The following is an 18,419-nucleotide window of genomic DNA, read 5'->3' as shown; positions in this document are numbered from 1 at the left end:
TGTCTATGGGGACTGACTTGTATTTTGGGCCACTGCCAAATGGCCATTAGAGGAACTGCAGTTTTTGGCACTTCCACATTGGTTTCACTTTTTTAGCCCTAGAGGTTGTTGCATGAATTCACACAGGTCTCCTTTCACCAGCAGCACATAGGATTACATGGCATGTCAAGTCATGACTACCTGAACAATGAAAGAACTTTTCTCTCAGCACCAAGTGACGTGCTTGAGACTGAGAGTCTTTTTTCCAAAATTGTCGTGGATCAAGAAAAGGCAGCATGTTTTAGGGGTTTTTTTCTCAGGGTTTTTCAGTGATGGACAGATATTGAGATTGTGGCCACCATGATTTTCTTCCAGGTGGAATGATCTGTTTTCATGGTCTGATCTAGAAAAATGCATTTAGCTCAAAATATTATTCAACTAGTTCAAAAATACTCTGCACACCTGAATAAATGACAGGTGTGTTGGAGGAAAATGTTTTCAAAGTATCAGTTATAACCACACCATCTCGCTACGTCACACTGACAGTGTAATTTAATAAAATCATGCACATTCATACCTCTGGGGAGTTTAAAAGCACCAATTAACCTAACGCCACTAACTGCATGACGTCGGACTGTGAGAGGAAGTCAGGCAGCGAGAACATGCTAACTGCACACAGAAAGGCCTCGGCCAGACGATGGATTTAAACCAAGAACCTTCTTGCTTCAGCACGGCTAAACATCGTGCCGCCATGCTGCTCTTTGTGTGGAGGTTCTAATTTATAATGTATCATTTAAAAAAAGAAAAATATTATTAAAAGCTTTAAGCAGTCTTATCATGGTATTTTTTACCTGTTGTTGAACCTGTTGTCACTATTCCAACCAGAATCATCAGTCTCGTCTGTGCACCTTTGCTGCTGTGGAAGAATGAAGTGCTGCCAGGTTTTCAGAATTCTGACTTGGTACATCGTATTTGGACAAACTTTCACCAGTTTCAATTTTAACTGCTTTATCCTAATTTAGGTACGGTTTTCTGACTTTATTTAAATGCCCATCAGGATTCATGTTATTCATGTTTAAACATTTCACCTGTTTCTCCTTTAAATAAGAGAACGAGCGAGAGAGAGAGAGAGAGTACAAAGGAGCAGTTTGTGAGAGCGAGTGAGCATGAAGAGAGAGATGATACTTCAGTTTAGATACTGCTGCATTATTGAATGTAATTTTGTGTTTAAGCACTCGTGTACCTAAATCAGTGGTTCTTAACCTGGGTTCGATCGAACCCTCGGGGTTCGGTGAGTCGGTCTCAGGGGTTCGGCAGAGCCTCCGCCGTGACATGCACGGCTCATTTTGTGCACCAGTAAAAAACATATCTATGTCTTGAATTTGAAAAAAAATCATATTTTATTTTTCACTAAAGAGGGGTTCAGTGAAAGCGCATATGAAACTGGTGGGGTTCGGTACCTCCAAGGTTGAGAACCACTGACCTAAATGCAGTTGTAGACACAGGAACAAATCCTTTAACACTGAATGTTGAATCACAGTTCTTCTCCTGCTCTCTTTCACCCTTTTCTGTAACTACTGAATCTATGTAATAAAGATAAAAAGGCAATAGAAATTGTCTTTAAAAAATGCATCGAATCAGCCTGAGAAGCTTCAGTGCCTCAGTCATTATGAAAAGTTATCAGGAGTTATGGCTTCTAACAACAGTAAATGGTACTTTAATTATTAGATTCTTAATGCTGCTCGAGCAGTTTGTGCAGTCGTGTATAGAGACATTCATTCATTTTTAGTGAGGATGTGTAGAACCGCTGCTTTGGGTGCCATTGTCTTGGCCTCCGTTGCAAATATAAGGAACCGTGGATTTGCTTTTAACCAGGACATTTGCTCCGAGGCACACACAAAACAATAAGTCTCTTTTGGTCAGGCATCTAAAATTGAAATGAACTGTGCAATCATCACCGGCACTGACTGGTCATGTTCAAAGAATAAAAGCAGGAAGGGCAGTGGAATAGCAATGAGCGGTTATTTCCCAGCCAATTAAACAAATGAGTGTTTTCATGATTAATGGACTCATTGTTTAATCTTTAAAATGACACAAAATTATGAGAGAAGGCTCTTTCATCTAAACATGTCTAATCATCACATTTAAGAAGCTGGAACCAGCAAAAATAATCAAACTCAAACATAGTTTCCTTTCAGCTCACTAATTTATTACAGACTGTTACAGAAAACGAAGGCAGAATAATCCAGTCTAATTGAACTGAAATATTTTTGATTTATAAAACAAATCATACTCGGTATCCCTGAATACAATTGAGTGTCGTTCCTGTATCTGTACATTCAGTTTAAATATAACAGACAGTATCTTTCCTAATTGTAAGTAAAGCCTCTGAAAACACCAGAAACAAACATGATCCCACTTAAAGTCTAATTTTACTCCCGATTTGTCATCAAACGACACATTATGCACTTGGTGATTCCTGAGCTTTAGTTCAGTAATGTGAGTCAGTTCAAACACAGCCTTTCTGCCTTAAATACTACTGTTTGCTATAGACTGTATATAAAAAATGGACACGTCTGAACTCCATATTTTGACGTTTCAACATTGGTGTTTTGGCTACCAGCAGATTTGGCACACAGATACCTGCTAATTAGTGCAGTCGCAGATTCACCAAACTGGACTAAAGACGTTTTAAGAAGTCTCTTAGTATAATTAAGGGAGGTGAGAGCGGGGCTAAGGGCCAACACTAGCAGTTTACTATCCAAAGTTTGTGGACAGTCAGTTAGCAGGTGATAATTCAAATAAAAATGCACCAAAAGGCAACCAACACCAGAAAAATGGAGCGGTCCTGTTCAGGAAGTGAGACTGACAGAAGTGAGGTCGAGCAGATGGCAACCTGTCAGTCAAAGCAGCCACACCTGTAGTTAACATATAAAAACTCCAGATGACTTTTTTGTAAAAACAGTTGTTATGACGGGGTAGCTATGGAAACAGGCAAGTTTCTTGTGACATGACTCACTTTTCGGGTAAGAGTGTTTTACTTTGAAGTCAAGCATGTAAATACACCAAACTACAAATCTTTACAGTAGTTATACAATAAATAAGCAATCACTTTTTTGTCTCTATGAGGTTAAAGTTTTTCCCATCAATGCTTTTTGGGATGTAACTGCCTGTGAAAAGTATTAAAAGAAGTATTAAGATATATATTTATGAACTGTTTTAAAGAGTTACGTCTAACATATAAAGAACATTAAATTATCATCCTTAAAGTGCTCTGGATGACAATACAACCCTGTGCGGTCCTCACCCGGTTGCCAAGGCTAATTATTTAAAGCTGTGAGTAAAGGAGGTCTTTAAAGGTTATAGTCTCATTAATGGGATGTTGGGAGTATCCGAGCAGTAGAAGCATCTTCCCTCCCCTTATTTCTCTTCTTTCTCTCCGTTCAGGTGCTGGGCCTCCAGCCGATCGGACAGTGGTGATTGACGAATACAGGTACCTGTCTCAAAAGCTGTTTGCAGCCGTGTCCGTCTTCGCCGGCCTCGGCATCCTGCTCGGCATCGTCTGTCTAACCTTCAACATCTATAACGGGAACGTCCGGTGAGTCCTCAAACACTCGACATCCCCGTAGCCTGAAATATTCTCCTCTCGTAGTCTTCGCTTATTATTTTGCATTCACTGTCGTTCTGTTTATCTTGCCTTGAGTTTTTTTGGAGAGGTCATTGTATAAGCTGCTTCTCCTGCACAAGCCTTTTACTTGTTTACTTTGGATTCAAGTGTGTGTCAGTGAAAGTGTGTTTGAATATAAATGAGTGCCTTTGTGAGCACACCAGACATTTTTAAATAATTGTATTTTTTACTCTAAAACAGAAAAATTATGCTCCCACAATTTTGAGACTTAATTAGTGCAGATTTTTAAATAAATCCAAAATGTTATAGTGTCAGCTTTTCAAGTGTAGTAATTATTTTGTTTTCTTGCTTTACTTAATTAATTGCTTTTAGATTTTAAAGGCTGTTAATGCCACAGTCTTTGAGTCTTGAAATTAGCTGTGGTTAAGTCACGCAAGGAAAATCTTCCTTTTAAGATGGAGTTACAGATGAAATGGTCAAACAGCCAAAACTAATGAGGACCGACAGAGTCGTGTCTCAAAGATTCAAGAGACAGCTTTGTTACACAAAAGTCATCTGTTTGGATAAAAATCTGTGAAGTCAGTGGAAATCAGATCTTGTAACAACCTCCTGCTGCTCACGGAGACCTCATCACTGTGTTTGCACTCCAAGCGTGACTTTGAGTTTTTGTTGGATTTAAAACAGAGCTCAAAATAATTCTCAGAGATCTTCTTCTCCTTTGAGGTTAATGTAAATCAATGGCATGCTGTGTCTCGAGTTTGCAAAGTTAGTGGTTTGGGCATGGTTATTTTTGCAATCTTGCTGCTGGTTTCATTGTCACAGCTTAAACATGGCTCTAGAGCAAATGCAAATACATTCAGTTAAAAAAAAATGCCTTTTGAACTAGGATTTATGAGCTTAATACATGTCTGTGAAGCCAGTGGAGGATATCTCTGAGGTCTCTTTAACATAGTATTTTTATGTTTGACCCGGGTCAAAGTGATTTACAGTCTCACAAGTTCACGAGCTTATCAGGAGATTTACTTATTTATTTTCTTTGGAAAGCTGGAGAGGTTTGTTCTTTTGAGGATCTCTGGCTGGCTCGAGTGTGCCAATCAGGCCCTCCTCCACCTTTGATTATATTTCAAACACAATTTCACCACGGGCTCCTTTCAGCAGCCAAAACAGTATGAGTCAGATCAAATCAAATGCATTCAGTAAGATGTTTTCACAAAACAGGTTTGCACCAGCTGCCTTGTTAGTAGACAAAACTACAAAATCAATCCACCTTAAAACAACAAAAAAGTCAAAAGCAATCACAGTCCTAGACGAGAAATCCAACGAACTGAATCCGACACGTCTGACCTTTCGATGTCTCAGGTGCAGCTACAATAAAGTTCAGAAAATGTTTGACCTTCCAGGTGATTTCACACCTGTAGTTCAGTTAATTTGGTTCGCAAACGGAGAAACAGATGTTTGCTCTTCAGCTGCATTTATAGAGCAGGAAAAAGTGACTCAGATCTGGGGTTTTTTCACTGAGCTGAATTTTAGAGTGTACAAAAACCGCAAACAACAAACATGAGCTGCAATAATGCCATATAAACACCTGGGGAGTGAAGTGCTCAGTGCATCATGGGAAGTCCCCCAGAAGCGCATTCATCTAGCGGCATGACTAAAGGATGGTTCAAGGTCACCTGATCCACCCCCAACTATAAGCTTTTTTTTTGTTTTGTTTTTTTAAAAAGGACATTTTGAAGCCTGATCTTAAAAGCAGAGGGTTTCTGTCTCCTGAACCTGAACTGGGAGCCGGTTGCACAGGAGAGGGACCTGGAAGCTGAAGGCTCTGCCTCCCATTCTAATTTGGGGAACTCTAAGAACACAAGTAGGCCTGCAGTCTGAGAGCAAAGTGCACTATTAGGATAAAATGGTACTATGAAATAATTTCAATTTAACAGTGAGCCAATAGAAGAGAAGCTAATACACGAGACATAATTTCGCTTTCAATTCAGCTTCTAGGACTGCTGGATAATAAGGAATTACACTAGTCCAGCCTTCCCAAATACAGAGTGGTGTGAACAGCACAGATCACATGGACTCTTTTGTTTTCTGATTCAGACCAATTAGATGTGCATCTTTAATCTGAGCAGTCAAAATGGACTTTATGTGATCAGCCATGAGAATCCTGTGGAGGCACTTAGATGTATAGTTAACATCTTCATTCCTGAAACACTCTGTACTGGCTTCAAGCAATATTTGTTACGAGAAAAACAAACAGAACCATTTTTCAAAGGTCAAACAGGCCATCTTATAAACATGGATGTAATATTTGCCATGCTTTATTTCTGTTGCTCCAAATAAAGGTGCAAAGCATTCAGAGCTTGGGCCAAGAGATAGTTTAAGATAGTTTAAAGGACACAGGTCTTAAAACTGAAGCGCCTTAAACCTTCATTCTTTTTAATGCATTCTACCCTGACTGAAAAAAGCTTCCAGTAGAATCGATGTGTGTGAGAGAGAACAGCCCTCAGCTCACTGACTCTTTGACCTCAGTAAACACTTTGCTGATGACTTTATGCGCTCAATCACAACTTTCAGGATATAAAAAATCAACACGGAGTACATTTTGGTAATTATTAGAGTCAGGAAGGAGAATTAGCCGAGCTACACTCGCTGTAAGCCAGTGAGCTTCCTGCATCCTTGGTCTCACAGTCAGATCCATCTATTGTCATGTTTGGTTTTGAAATACAGCCAGATTAAAGTGTATTCTCAGATTGAGTTTTAACCTGAAGTAAAGTCATTATTGTATTTTCTGGAACCTTTCAAACATCGTCCAACGAACTGATGCTGCTTTCAGGAAAGAGACAGAGTAGCTACTGATTTTCAGTGTTTTCTTGCTCTGAGCACCACAAGACAAATACAATTTATTTCCATTACATTCATTGGAAGACAGACATCTCTACACGATCTCCAATAGTGGGAAACACAGCACTACAGGCAACAGGAAAAAATACCTATATTTGATTAGTGGTTAACATTTCTTGTAAGGGATTTGCGTCCTGAAACTGTGGATATTTGTTTCATTAGTTCTGGCCCAGTTCTGGTTGGCACAAGCTTTTTTTTTTTTAAGCAAACAACAAAGTCAATACTGACTCATTAAATGCGTAATTTTGCATTAGCGCATGATACAGAAACCAAATTGTGGTGACTGACAGCAGGCTGTGCAGCGCACTAATGCTTCTGATCTATATATTTATGCTCCCTGGTGTCACATACATCACATACTATTATCGTGTGAGAGCAGTCATGCAGAGATAAAAATCGAGCACAGAAGGGGAAAAAATGACAGTTTTTCTTCCAACACTGGCCTCAATCAATCATAATTCAAAGCAGCAGTTCAACACTGTGCATAATAAAAGCAGAAAGCAACACTTCATGTCAGAGAATAACCCCCGCAGCACGTCATACGTCAATGGTATATAACAGACTGAAAGGTTACTTCAGATGTTTTAGCATTCGTTAGCGAGTCAGAGAGTGTACATGTGAATGTATGTTTGTATGCGCTCTACATGAGTGTGGAGCTGTGCAGTAAATAAGCAGCGCGGCCCCCGGGGATGTGCAAGGGCAGGTCAATGGGATAAAACAGTCAAACGTGCACACTCTGCTGCAGGAGATCGGTAGCCTGAGCAGAATATATTAAAAACTCTTAAATTGAAACTAAATCTCTTCTTGGGAACATTATAATGCTGAGAAGGTCCCTGGAGGAATTTAAATAAACACATTGTCTTGAACAGAGAGAAATCACTGTGCCTTTTTTTTCTTCTTGATTGTCCATTTAGCTCCTGTCTCTTCTCTCACACTCACTGTAGTTTTTAAATATGACTGCTGCAGCAGCAGTGCAGAGGCAAAACTTTCATCTGATTTTTCAAAGCAGGACGTAGACCATGAAGAGCTTAAAGATACTGTGCAGCTTCCAGAAAACTATTGTTATTAGTGCAGCTTATGCTTGCATGCAGTGTGTGTGCTAGAATAGAATAGAATAGAATAGAATAGAATAGAATAGAATAGAATAGAATGCCTTTATTGTCACTATACGGTTGTACAATGAGATACAGAGCATCTCCTACTCAGTGCAAACATGCTGGGGGGGGCACAGTTCTGCAGCACTATATACATATGGACAGTATTAACAGAGGGAAAAAAAAATATATATATATATATAATGTACAAATATACAAGCCGGTTCTAAAGAAAAGTAATATGTAATAAATAGTGTTGTGTATATACAGTTGGGTTATTGCACATAGAATTTGGTATTGCACAGTGGTGGTTAATAAAGGAAGTGGGAAGGAAAAAAAATGTGTGTCGGGGGGGGCTGTGCTATCAGTGCATGTGTGAGTTCAGGGTGGTTTTGGCTTTGGGGAAGAAACTGTTTTTGAGTCTGTGGGTTTTGTGCTGATGCACCTGTAGCGCTTCCCTGAGGGAAGCAGGCTGAACATGTTGAAGCCAGGGTGGGAGCTGTCCTTGATAATGTTTGCTGCTCTGCTGAGGCAGCGGGAGGAATAAATGTCCATCAGGGAGGGGAGAGGGCAGCCGATGATCTTTTGTGCTGTCTTGACCACACTCTGAAGCCTCACTCTATCCGCCTTGGTGCAGCTGCCGTACCATACCGTGATGCAGTAGGTTAGCAGGCTCTCAATGAACGAGCTTGTACTTCCTGAGGACTCTCAGGAAGTGCAGCCACTGTTGGGCCTTCTTGACGACCGCTGAGATGTTGTCTGTCCAGGAGATGTCAGCAGAGATGAGGACACCAAGGAACCGGAAGGTGTGGACCCTCTCCACACACTCCCCGTTGATGTAGAGGGGGGCCAAGTCGGTGTTGTGTCTCCTGAAGTCAACAATGAGCTCTTTGGTTTTCTTAGTGTTCAGTGCCAGGTTGTTTTCTGAACACCATGCTGCCAGCTTCAGGACTTCCTCTCTGTAGTCTGCCTCGTCTCCCTTTGAGATGAGTCCGACTGCCGTGGTGTCATCAGCAAACTTGATGATGAGATTGTTGTTGTAGGTCGGACTGCAGTCGTGGGTGTAGAGAGAATACAGGAGGGGGCTCAGCACACAGCCCTGTGGGGAGCCGGTGCTCAGTGTGCGAGTGGAGGAGAGATGAGGGCGGAGCCTCACAGTCTGGGGCCGGTTTATGAGAAAGACCTTTGTCCAGGCACATGTGAGAAGAGGGAGGCCAAGAGTGACCAGTTTGGTGATGAGGATGTCCGGGATGATTGTATTAAAGGCTGAGCTGTAGTCCACAAAGAGCATTCGGACGTAGCTCTGCTGCTGTGGCGATGGCGTCTTCTGTGGATCTGTTTGCGCGGTATGCAAACTGGTGGGGGTCGAATTCTGGGGGGACCCCCACCAGTTTTATCCTACTCTGTTAGGTTCCACTCTTTTATATTGAGTACTGGATGCCATGTATGTTGTATAACTGGGAAACCAACAAATGCAGAAATGGTGAAAAGAAAGTTTTTCATACCAGGCCATAATAAAAGTCAGGTCTTAAAATGAGGTAAATCCAGCCTCAGATGCACTACAAAGTACACATGTACTGCTTCCATAGGAATTCTGATAATCACATGTATAGAAACCCCAGTGAAGAATGAGTTGGTCCACAGGCTTATAGAGGTGACCAAGAGAACCTTTTCAATTCAGTTAAATTACATTTTATTTATGTAGCACCAAAGCACAACAGCAGTCGCCTTAATGCACTTTATATTGTAAGACCCTACAGTAATACAAAGAAAACCCCATCAATCAAACAACCCCTTTTGAGCAAGCACTTGGCGACAGTAGGAAGGAAAAACTCCCTTTTAACAGGAAGAAACATCCAGCTGAACCAGGCTCAGGGAGGGGCGGCCGTCCGCCATGACCGGTTGCGTGCGAGGGGAGGAAGACGGGACAAAAGCCATGCTGTGAAGGGAAGATCTGAGTTTTTAAGCTGCATTACAGTCTGTTCACCCACTGGCAATAAAAAGTGTTTAATTCATGAAAGAGAGGTAAATAGTGCACCTCCACGGGGAATGTTTGCTACTGTGGCAAACACTAAACTCTGTTTAGAAGGTTATTGAATTAAATCCCCTCAACTAAATTGGACAGCACTCAACTGTTCGATTTTTACAGGTATCTGTGATCCCTAGGAAGTGAGTCATTCTCTCTTTGGCAATCTTTCCTGTGAAGATACAGCAAAAAAACCCCAAAAACTGACCTTTTCTGTTTGTGTGTTTGTGATAAAAACCTCTACAAAGCAGACTAATGATTTTTCCTGGATTTTATCCATCTAATGCAGTGCACACAACAAATAACCTTTTTCTTTGTGGCTTTATGGTGAAAAAATGTGTCTCACCTGAAATTGTGCTCTTGCACTGCTCACAGAAGATAGGACGTCGCCTTCTGTCAGCACTAATTAGACTAATGAGTGCCAATCACACATCAAAGGAGATGCCCGGGGAGGAAGAGTGTTTCTATATTTGGACCTTTTTTTCTCAGTGTGATGAACCATCCAAACAAATCAGGATGATAATGTTTTAATTAAAAAACCCTACATTTAAAAACAAAACAAAAAAAGATGAGCTTTCTTGGAGCTCGCAACAAAACAATTATCGCCTGCTCACAAATTCATTGAAGCTACCTTTAAGCTGAAACATGTTTTTTCTAATAGTGTTTTTTTTTCTCTTTATTTGTGTTTCTGTGTGAATCTGTTACAATTTTAGGTACATCCAGAACTCACAGCCCTACCTGAACAACATGACAGCGGTGGGCTGCATGATGGCGCTCGCTGCTGTGTTCCCGCTGGGGATTGATGGTCACCACATCCAGAAGTCTCAGTTCCCCGTCGTCTGCCAGGTAACAGAGAAAAAGACACAGGGAGGGAAGGGCAAGTAAGAGCCAGAAGTCAAAGTGTAGAGGAGTAATCGTGTTATTGTAACTACAAATATACTTTTCTACTGATGTGATACTAATAGCTGAGAACTTAATAAGCATCAACAAGACACAATACTGGACTGAAAAATGAGGCCAAAAACTTTCTCGAATGGCTCCAAAAGTAAATCAATCCTCGTGGACTTTAAATGCCCAACTTTGTATCAGAAGTGCACAAAAGTAGCTTAGGACTCTATAGTTAATTTACAGCTTCATAACTGTATGTGTGAGGGGTGGAGGGGATATATATTTTTAATCTTCCTCATATTAAGGCTTAAAGTTCACGTCTGCTTTGACAGACGGGTCAGTGTTTCCTCTGTTAGACGTCTGCTCAGCTTGTTGGAGTCACAGAATTGAAGTGTTTGAGGGTGTTGTGCATTGTTGCTTCTTTTTGGAGCAGAATAGTCATTTGGGTTGCCATGCGTGTAATTTTAATAACAGACCTTCCAAGAATGTGCTCTATTTTTGGTGAGTGAAATTCTATTTTAATGTGTGATACTTTTCCAGGGGAGGTACTCAGGGGGGAGTGAAAAGTGAAACCAACATAAAGTGTTTTTTTCTTCAGGCCCTGTGTTCTCGTTAAAAAAAAATCATCTTCCTCACAAAATGAACCGAGTCTCACATCCTTCAGTCAGAGACATCGATAGAGGAACAGGTGATAAACGTATGGAAAGAATAAAAACAATCAACAATCAATAAAAACAAAATTCAGCTGGGATGCTAGAGTTAATCGAACACCCTGATGACATCACATCATCCTGCTAGCATAAAAATTACTTGGTGTGCTTAATTTATGAAAAACTTTTGAGCATTTGGTTTTAGAATATTTTAATTCTGTATGTTGATAACAATGTGAAACTAGTTAACAGGGTCAGGACACGGCCAATTTATTGGGTACACCTGTTTAACTGTTCATTAAGACAAATATCTAATAAGCCAATCATGTGGCAGCAGTGCATAGTCAAGGTGACCTGCTGAAGTTCAGACTGAGCATCAGAATGGGGAAGAAAAGGTTGTTGGTGCCAGATGGACTGGTCTGTGTTTCACAAACTGCTGATCTACGAGATTTTCCCACATAACATCTGTAAGGTTTATAAAATGTTCTGAAAAAGAGAAAACTCAGTGAGCAGCAGTTCTCTGGGTGAAAATGCCTTGATGATGCCAGAGGTCAGAGGAGAATGTCCAGACTCCTTGGAGCTGATAGGAAGGCAACATAGACTCGAATCGCTACAATCGAGTTATGTCTAAGTCCATTTATCAGTCTCACGGCTTGTGCAAAGAACCCTTCCAGCATCCTGATGGTTCTGCAGCTGATGCTCCTGTACCTCTTGCCAGATGGCAGGAGGGAGAACAGGCCATGGGAGGGGTGGTGGAGATAGCTCTGTGATGAGAGAGGGGAACCAACAATCCTCCTGATGGTCTTAACAATCCTATTAAGTTGACACTTCTCGTAGGACTTGCAGCTGCCAAACCAAGCTGTAAAACCTTGTGTCAGGATGTTTTCAATGGTGCCTCTGTAGAACGTTGTGAGGTGAAGTGTGGAGAGTCCTGCTTTTGACAGAAGAGCTCTGAGATTTAAAGCACGCACAGCAGAGGCTGAGAACAAGGCGTTAAGAAGATGATTGGACTAGAGCAATGATGTCAGCACCAAGTTTGACAGCGTGGGAAAGTGGAAGTGATTTAAATAATAGACTAGCAGCAGATGAGTGATTACAGATCTGCATTATTGAACTTGTGTACAAGCTTCATAGTGGAAAAAAGTTGAGAAGGTAGTCTCAGAATTTGGTAAAAACAACATGAAAGGATCCATTCGGTGTTGTATCAATAGTTCAGGCTGTCGGTGGTGTAAAGGTGTGCTAATATTTTCTTACTGGGGAAGCAGTCACCAGATCGATCCAGTCAATGCAACAGAGCACCTTTGTGATGTGGTGGAACGGAAGACTCACATCATGGATGTGCAGCCAACAAATCTGCTCTAACTGTGTGATGCTGTCAGTATGGTCCAAAACCTCAGAGGAATATTTCAGGCTCGCTTGTTGAATCTGTGCCATGAAGAATTAAAACCAACCTGTTACCAGCAAGGTGTAACTAATTAAATGGCCTGCAGGTATTTTCTCTGTCTTTGAGGATCAGGGGAAAAAAAACACTTTTTATCCAGAAGACAGTTTTTGTTATACAGTGCAAGTGGACTAATAAAGTGCTCTTTTGGGTGTGTATGTGATATTTTTGTTGAATTACCTTAAAGGTTATAGATAGGGTGTCACATGGTTTAAATAGCTTTTTTCCCTCTTGTTTCATGTTGCCGCGTACACACAGTGAAGTGCATTACATAGATAAAGTTTTAGTCCCAGATCCTCCAGGACACTATCTTTGGAAAGTTTTATATAGTTTCTGGAAGCATGAATTGGAAGCGACTGGTCCAGCTGCGTGAGCTCTCAAATCAGGACTGATTATATGCATTTGTTTAACAGATTTGCTTATGTTTTTGCACTTTTCAGATACAGCTGTCAGGTTTAGTAAAGGTCTACCATTCTGTGAAATCGTGTGCCTGCTTTAAGCAAGCCCACATTTAGGTGTCATGACGCACGGACAGCTGTGATATTCTTCGCCTGTGGCACACACACACCTGCGAACCAGACAGCAGTCAGCTCAGGGTTTTGATCGTGCTTATTTAGCGCATGAAAGACAACCAAAGTTTAAACACTGTCAAAATTCATTAAGCGTTTGAAAAGATTTTGGCATTCGTTGTTGCGGCTACAACTTTCTGGGCACAGACGATGGGATCCCAGCGCTAATGAGGAGTGGGAGTATGTCTCTGTCACCCATGTCGAGCCTTTGTGTAGCAGGGGGAGATTTCCATTTCTGTCGCTTCTCTGCTCTTTGTCCCTGTCCAGTTATTCCCTCTCATGCTTTGTTCTGCCTCTCTCTTGCACTCTGCCTCCGACCTTCTTCTCTTTTTTTCTGTTCCTGCAATCTCGCCATCTCTTGGGATTCATATTATCTCTCCCCTACTATTGCCCGCTCTCTGCATCTCACCTTGTCATCTATCTTTTTTGCGCCCCATACTTTACTCTCCCACTCTCCCCTTATACATCTATCAGTGTGTCTGTCTACCCCCATTCTCTCGTTCTCCTTTTTTCTTTTGTTCATCTCACCCTCTCTGCTACTCTCCTCTTGCTAACTCATCCCTCTCCTCCTATTGTGGATGTGTTGAATTTTAAAGAATGAAAACACAGAGCCATATACTGTCTTAATGGGATTGTTTTTCCATTAAGATAAAGATTTTGTTTGTTTTGTTGTTATTTAATAATAATTCTTAACAAACATCACTTAACTCAAACATCACCATGCAGCACAAATGCACACATGATGCAGATACAGAAAAATTCTAATAATTTAATTTAGTGCTTTAATTCTTCCTGCTCCTTTTTGAACATGAAAGTTATTTGTAGTTGTGGTTGCTCGTTTTCCTTTTGTTTTGCTTTGTTTATTTGTCTCTTTGAATTCTATGTTGTTGTACTTTTTTAACATGTTCAAAATAAAGATTCAATCAGTCAATCAGTCAGTTCAATCCAGTTTTATTTTTATAAGCAAAAGATCTCAACAGTAGTCGCCTCGAGGTGTTTTATATTGTAAAATAATACCCTACAGTCAAGCTAGCACTTGGTGACAGTGGGAAGAAAAAACTCCCTTTTAACAGGAAGAAAACTCTGATAAAGCAGATTGCTGTTGCAGTCTATATGTTTGTGTACTCGAACACAAAGTTGCGACTATTTCACATTTTTCCAACAGACTGGGATTCTTCTGTGGTTCCAGTTGGTAAATTTAATACTGGCCATAGTGTTTAAGCTGCTCTATGCTATGCTAGAGATACCATGGCTATAAGTTATTCCGTCAGTGCACATGCAGTGATGAACCTGTCTCACAACAGAATTCAAATTCCTGAATTTTAACAGTGGCAGGTTGAAACGTTCATCGTTCAATATAACGGTTCTGAAATATTGTCAAAAAGTATTTTATGTTTGAGAGACGCAGTAAAACTGAGCCGATATCTGCATAAATAGCTCTGTGAAGCATGCAGGAGGAGCAGTGATGGTGTAGGGGGGCTTTCCTCTCAACGCTGCTGGAGATTCATTCACAATTAAAGGCAACTCTTATCCAGCGTGGCTACCACAGCACCCTGCAGAGGCACACTGACCTCTCTGGTTTGAGCTGGATGGAAGCATCGTTACTCTGAAAGCAGAACAATGAACAAAAACAGCAGCTGTAGGCTCAGTGAGGGCTGTTTGAGCTGTTTTCATACATTATGGAAACCTAAAAGGTCCGGTGCATCTGGATCTGACATTAGCCTTATTAGTCCTTTCCTGAGTACAAAACATGCGTGATACTGATTGGTTGTGGCAGCATGAACAACTAAAATAGACAAATATAAATAAAGTAACGCTCTTAAAGTAAGTGGGACTATTTCCTGCAAGTACCATGTGAAAAAGTACTAGTTTGATTATAATCCTGAGGTGATTATCTCAAAATTGTCAAGCAGCATCAGATCCCCTGACCTCCACCATCACCGACCTAAACCCAGCTGAGGTTTGGGATGAACTGAAGCACAGAGTGAAGGAAGAGCAGTCAATAAGTGGTCGATGTATGAAAACTTCTGTTTGGAAATGCTCATTAAGATAGTTAAGAGACTGAAGAGTGCAAAGATTACACTAAAAATTGGCTGCTTCAAAGAATCTCTTTGAAGTTTTTTTTCTTTTTAACTTGTGCTATAATCCAAACGTGCTGCTTAATAGCTTTTCTTAAAGTGTATAAAATCTAAAAGTAATGAAAAACCTGTGAATGAGTAAATGTGTCCAAACTTTGCCGTATCCTTGAATAAAGGTATTTTAAAATGAAAATCCTCTCCTCAAGCCTAATCCTCTCATTCCTCCTTCTCTACTCCACTTTTGCTCCTCTCTCCTCTCCTGCAGTTCCGCCTGTGGCTCCTCGGCCTCGGCTTTAGCCTGGCCTACGGCAGCATGTTCACCAAGATCTGGTGGGTCCACACCCTCTTCACCAAGAAGGACGAGAAGAAGGAGAAGAAGAAGGTGAGCAGGAGGGAGGCTGAGAGAATCGAGGGCGGTGGGGATTAGCCTCTCGGCCGTCTCTGGAGAGCAGAGAAAGGATGGGATGGCGGGCACAGGCCACGCAGCGTGTGTGGCACCGGCTGATAAAAAAGTTCTTTAAAAACAACTTTGCAGCCTTCGTAGTAACATAAGCTTCTGAGGGGCGAGCGTTGCATCATCCACTAGCAGAGAGCAAGGATAAGGGTTGGACACACACTGATACAGATACTGTACACGTAAAGCACACATGGAGAAGAAAGAGTCTGAGCTCCCGATTCCCTCGTCATCACATTTGTTTGCATGCTGAAGCAGAGTTTGTATCTAGTTCTGTGTGTGTGTGTGTGTGTGTGTGTTTTCACCCTCTTTAAAGATAGTGTATCCTGCAGCCAGTAAGATATTGCCAGTCTGTGATGTGTTGTGGGAATTTCTAAGACCTAATCAGAAGAATAAGAGATTAAGCCATTTATGGAATATTTATGAATATGGATGAGTATTAAAGTTCGATGCAGAAATCCAGCCTTCGGGGCTTTATTATTTGAGCCAAAGCACAACGAATCGGGTTGACTTTCAACTCTCTTCCTGTCCACAGAAGGGCAATTTGCCAGAGAGCTCAGTGAGAGTATTTAAAGAAACTTTCACAAATGGAGGGGAGAATGGGCGCTTTTCAAGTCATTTTTCATGCAACTCAAGTGAAGAGGCAGCCCAGGACTGTGTAATGTGTTTTCTTCTTTATTTTATTCTTCAGTTTTGGTTGTTCCACGCTTGAATGGCTGTTACAATGTTGGAGGTGCTGTGCGTAAGCTAACATGGCTAAAGTTAAAAAAAAGCTGGAGAGTGGAAAGAGAGGAGGGAGCAAAGTGGAAAGCTCATTTTTGTTGCTTGTTTTTCGGTTACGGCTTTATTGCTTCCATTATAGCTCAAGTTAAGAATAATAGAATTGATAGCGCTCGCTTCCACACGAAAGTAGTGTCATCTCAGTTTGTATAAACGATGATTTCAGGTGCAAATACGGGCTCTGTAGCCGCACACAAACTCCTGCTGCTTCTAAAAACACACACTCTGTCAAGACACACATTCGGAGAGACAATTCGTGCCCAGTCATCCAGAAATCACAAGGACGCCTGTCGCATTATTTGTCCTGGTAGTTTGTCTTTGTTTGCGGACCAGCTCGTGATGCCCTTGGATAGTGATGACTCTTGTGTTTCTGTTTGTGTGTCTCCGACTCACACAGCAACACTTGGAGCCGTGGAAACTCTACGCAACGGTCGGGGTGCTGCTGGCTATCGACTTCCTGTCACTCATGATCTGGCAGATTGTGGATCCTCTGCACATTACTAAGGAGGTAGAGTACTAGAGACAGATGAGATCATTTGTGTGTCACCGCCCGTTTGCACAGACCGTGCAGCCACAGCCATCAGTCAGAAACGCAGTAATGAAACACTCGGTTGCGACTGAAGAATTGTTCTTTCATTTGGATTCATCTTGACTCAAAGAGCACAGTTTGAACCAGGGATAAATATCATGTTTAAGTGCAGATGAGCAGTAGCACTGGAACACTGATATTTAGGACTTTTATATATTTATGCTGGGAGGAGACGCAAATCCTTTGGGAGTTGCACCAGGGAGGGCATCCGGTGTAAAAACCTGTCAAATCAAACAGGCTCAGCTACCTGCTGAATAAGGGAGCAGCCAGATGTAGCCCTTATATGTTGATCTGTGCTTGATGTTTGTTAAAAGCACAGGTTACCCTGCGGCATCTCTATTGTGAGCAAGTTTGTCCCTGCCTCATTTCTCCTTTCTCTGTAGGATCGTATGTTTTAACCACCTTTATTCAAAAAGGACTAAAAGCTTTATTCTTCATACTCTAAATGATGAGCAGCATGCTGTTTTGCTGTTTGCATACACTTACTACAAAGTAAAGTATTTCTGCCGTTGCTGTGGTCTTGTACTACGTTCACATTATGAACAATAAATTTAGAAAATGGCCACGCAGGCTGGTGCGATTGATGCTAAGCCGCTGTTCAAGTCTTGTAAGAATCATAACTGTGCTTTTGTGATTGGGTAACCCATCATGCTTTGTTTCTTCATACCAACGGCTTCCATTAAATTGTAATGGTACTTTAAACACACCATTAGTATATTTTAAAAAATGGTTTTATCTGTTTGAATCTTCAGGCTTGCTCATTTTCAGCTCTTACAGTTTAGAAAAAAATCATTTTTTTCCTGTTGTGAAGGGATATGGAGTATTTTTTTCACTACAGAGTATATAGAGAAATAGATGTGGTGCCTGTAACATCATACAGTAGTTATTTTGAATCCTTGACATGAGCGTTATGATTCTGACTTAGAAACACTCTCACATAGCAGCTTTCTGTAAAGCAACCAAAGTTTGTATTTATTTTACTCTAAATGAATTTGCAATTTTTTATGAAACAAAACTTGAAACCTGTGCGTGACCATAAGCTCAGCAGGAAAGTTTTTATTAATGTATAAACAAACGTAAATGTAACCAACATGGCAGAAAGGTCGTTTTTCCACAAATTTCTGCACATGCTGACTTCTTATCAAAACCACGGGAGGCTCCCCCTGCTGGTCATTTGTAAGACTGCAGGGTAACTGAATACCCATCTTTACTTTTTAATGTTTTTAATCTACTTTTTAAACCTCTTTTTAATTCTTTTCAATAATAACACAGACAATAATTTCCAGAGAAGAAAAAAACCTCCCATTAAGGTGCTCTGTGTTGCCTGCTGAGCACTACGAAGCAG

The 18,419-nt window shown here is 41.0% G+C and overlaps 1 protein-coding gene across 6 annotated transcripts in view; it reads left to right on the top strand.

Moving 5' to 3' along the window:
• The window catches only part of gabbr1a (gamma-aminobutyric acid (GABA) B receptor, 1a), a 128,022-nt gene that overhangs the window by 92,961 nt on the left and 16,642 nt on the right, over positions 1-18,419 (top strand). For all 6 annotated transcript variants that reach the window (XM_005456072.4, XM_003451260.5, XM_005456070.4 and 3 more), the window contains 4 exons: positions 3,427-3,577; positions 10,339-10,471; positions 15,517-15,633; positions 16,883-16,993. In XM_005456072.4, coding sequence (XP_005456129.1) covers positions 3,427-3,577; positions 10,339-10,471; positions 15,517-15,633; positions 16,883-16,993 — 512 coding nt within the window. The remainder of the gene's footprint in view (positions 1-3,426; positions 3,578-10,338; positions 10,472-15,516; positions 15,634-16,882; positions 16,994-18,419) is intronic.

The sequence above is a fragment of the Oreochromis niloticus genome, linkage group LG11, assembly GCF_001858045.2.
Source record: "Oreochromis niloticus isolate F11D_XX linkage group LG11, O_niloticus_UMD_NMBU, whole genome shotgun sequence".
In the NCBI taxonomy this organism is placed as follows: domain Eukaryota; kingdom Metazoa; phylum Chordata; class Actinopteri; order Cichliformes; family Cichlidae; genus Oreochromis; species Oreochromis niloticus.
The sequence above is the reverse complement of the archived record's forward strand: the minus strand, read 5'-3'. Positions and strand labels throughout refer to the sequence as shown.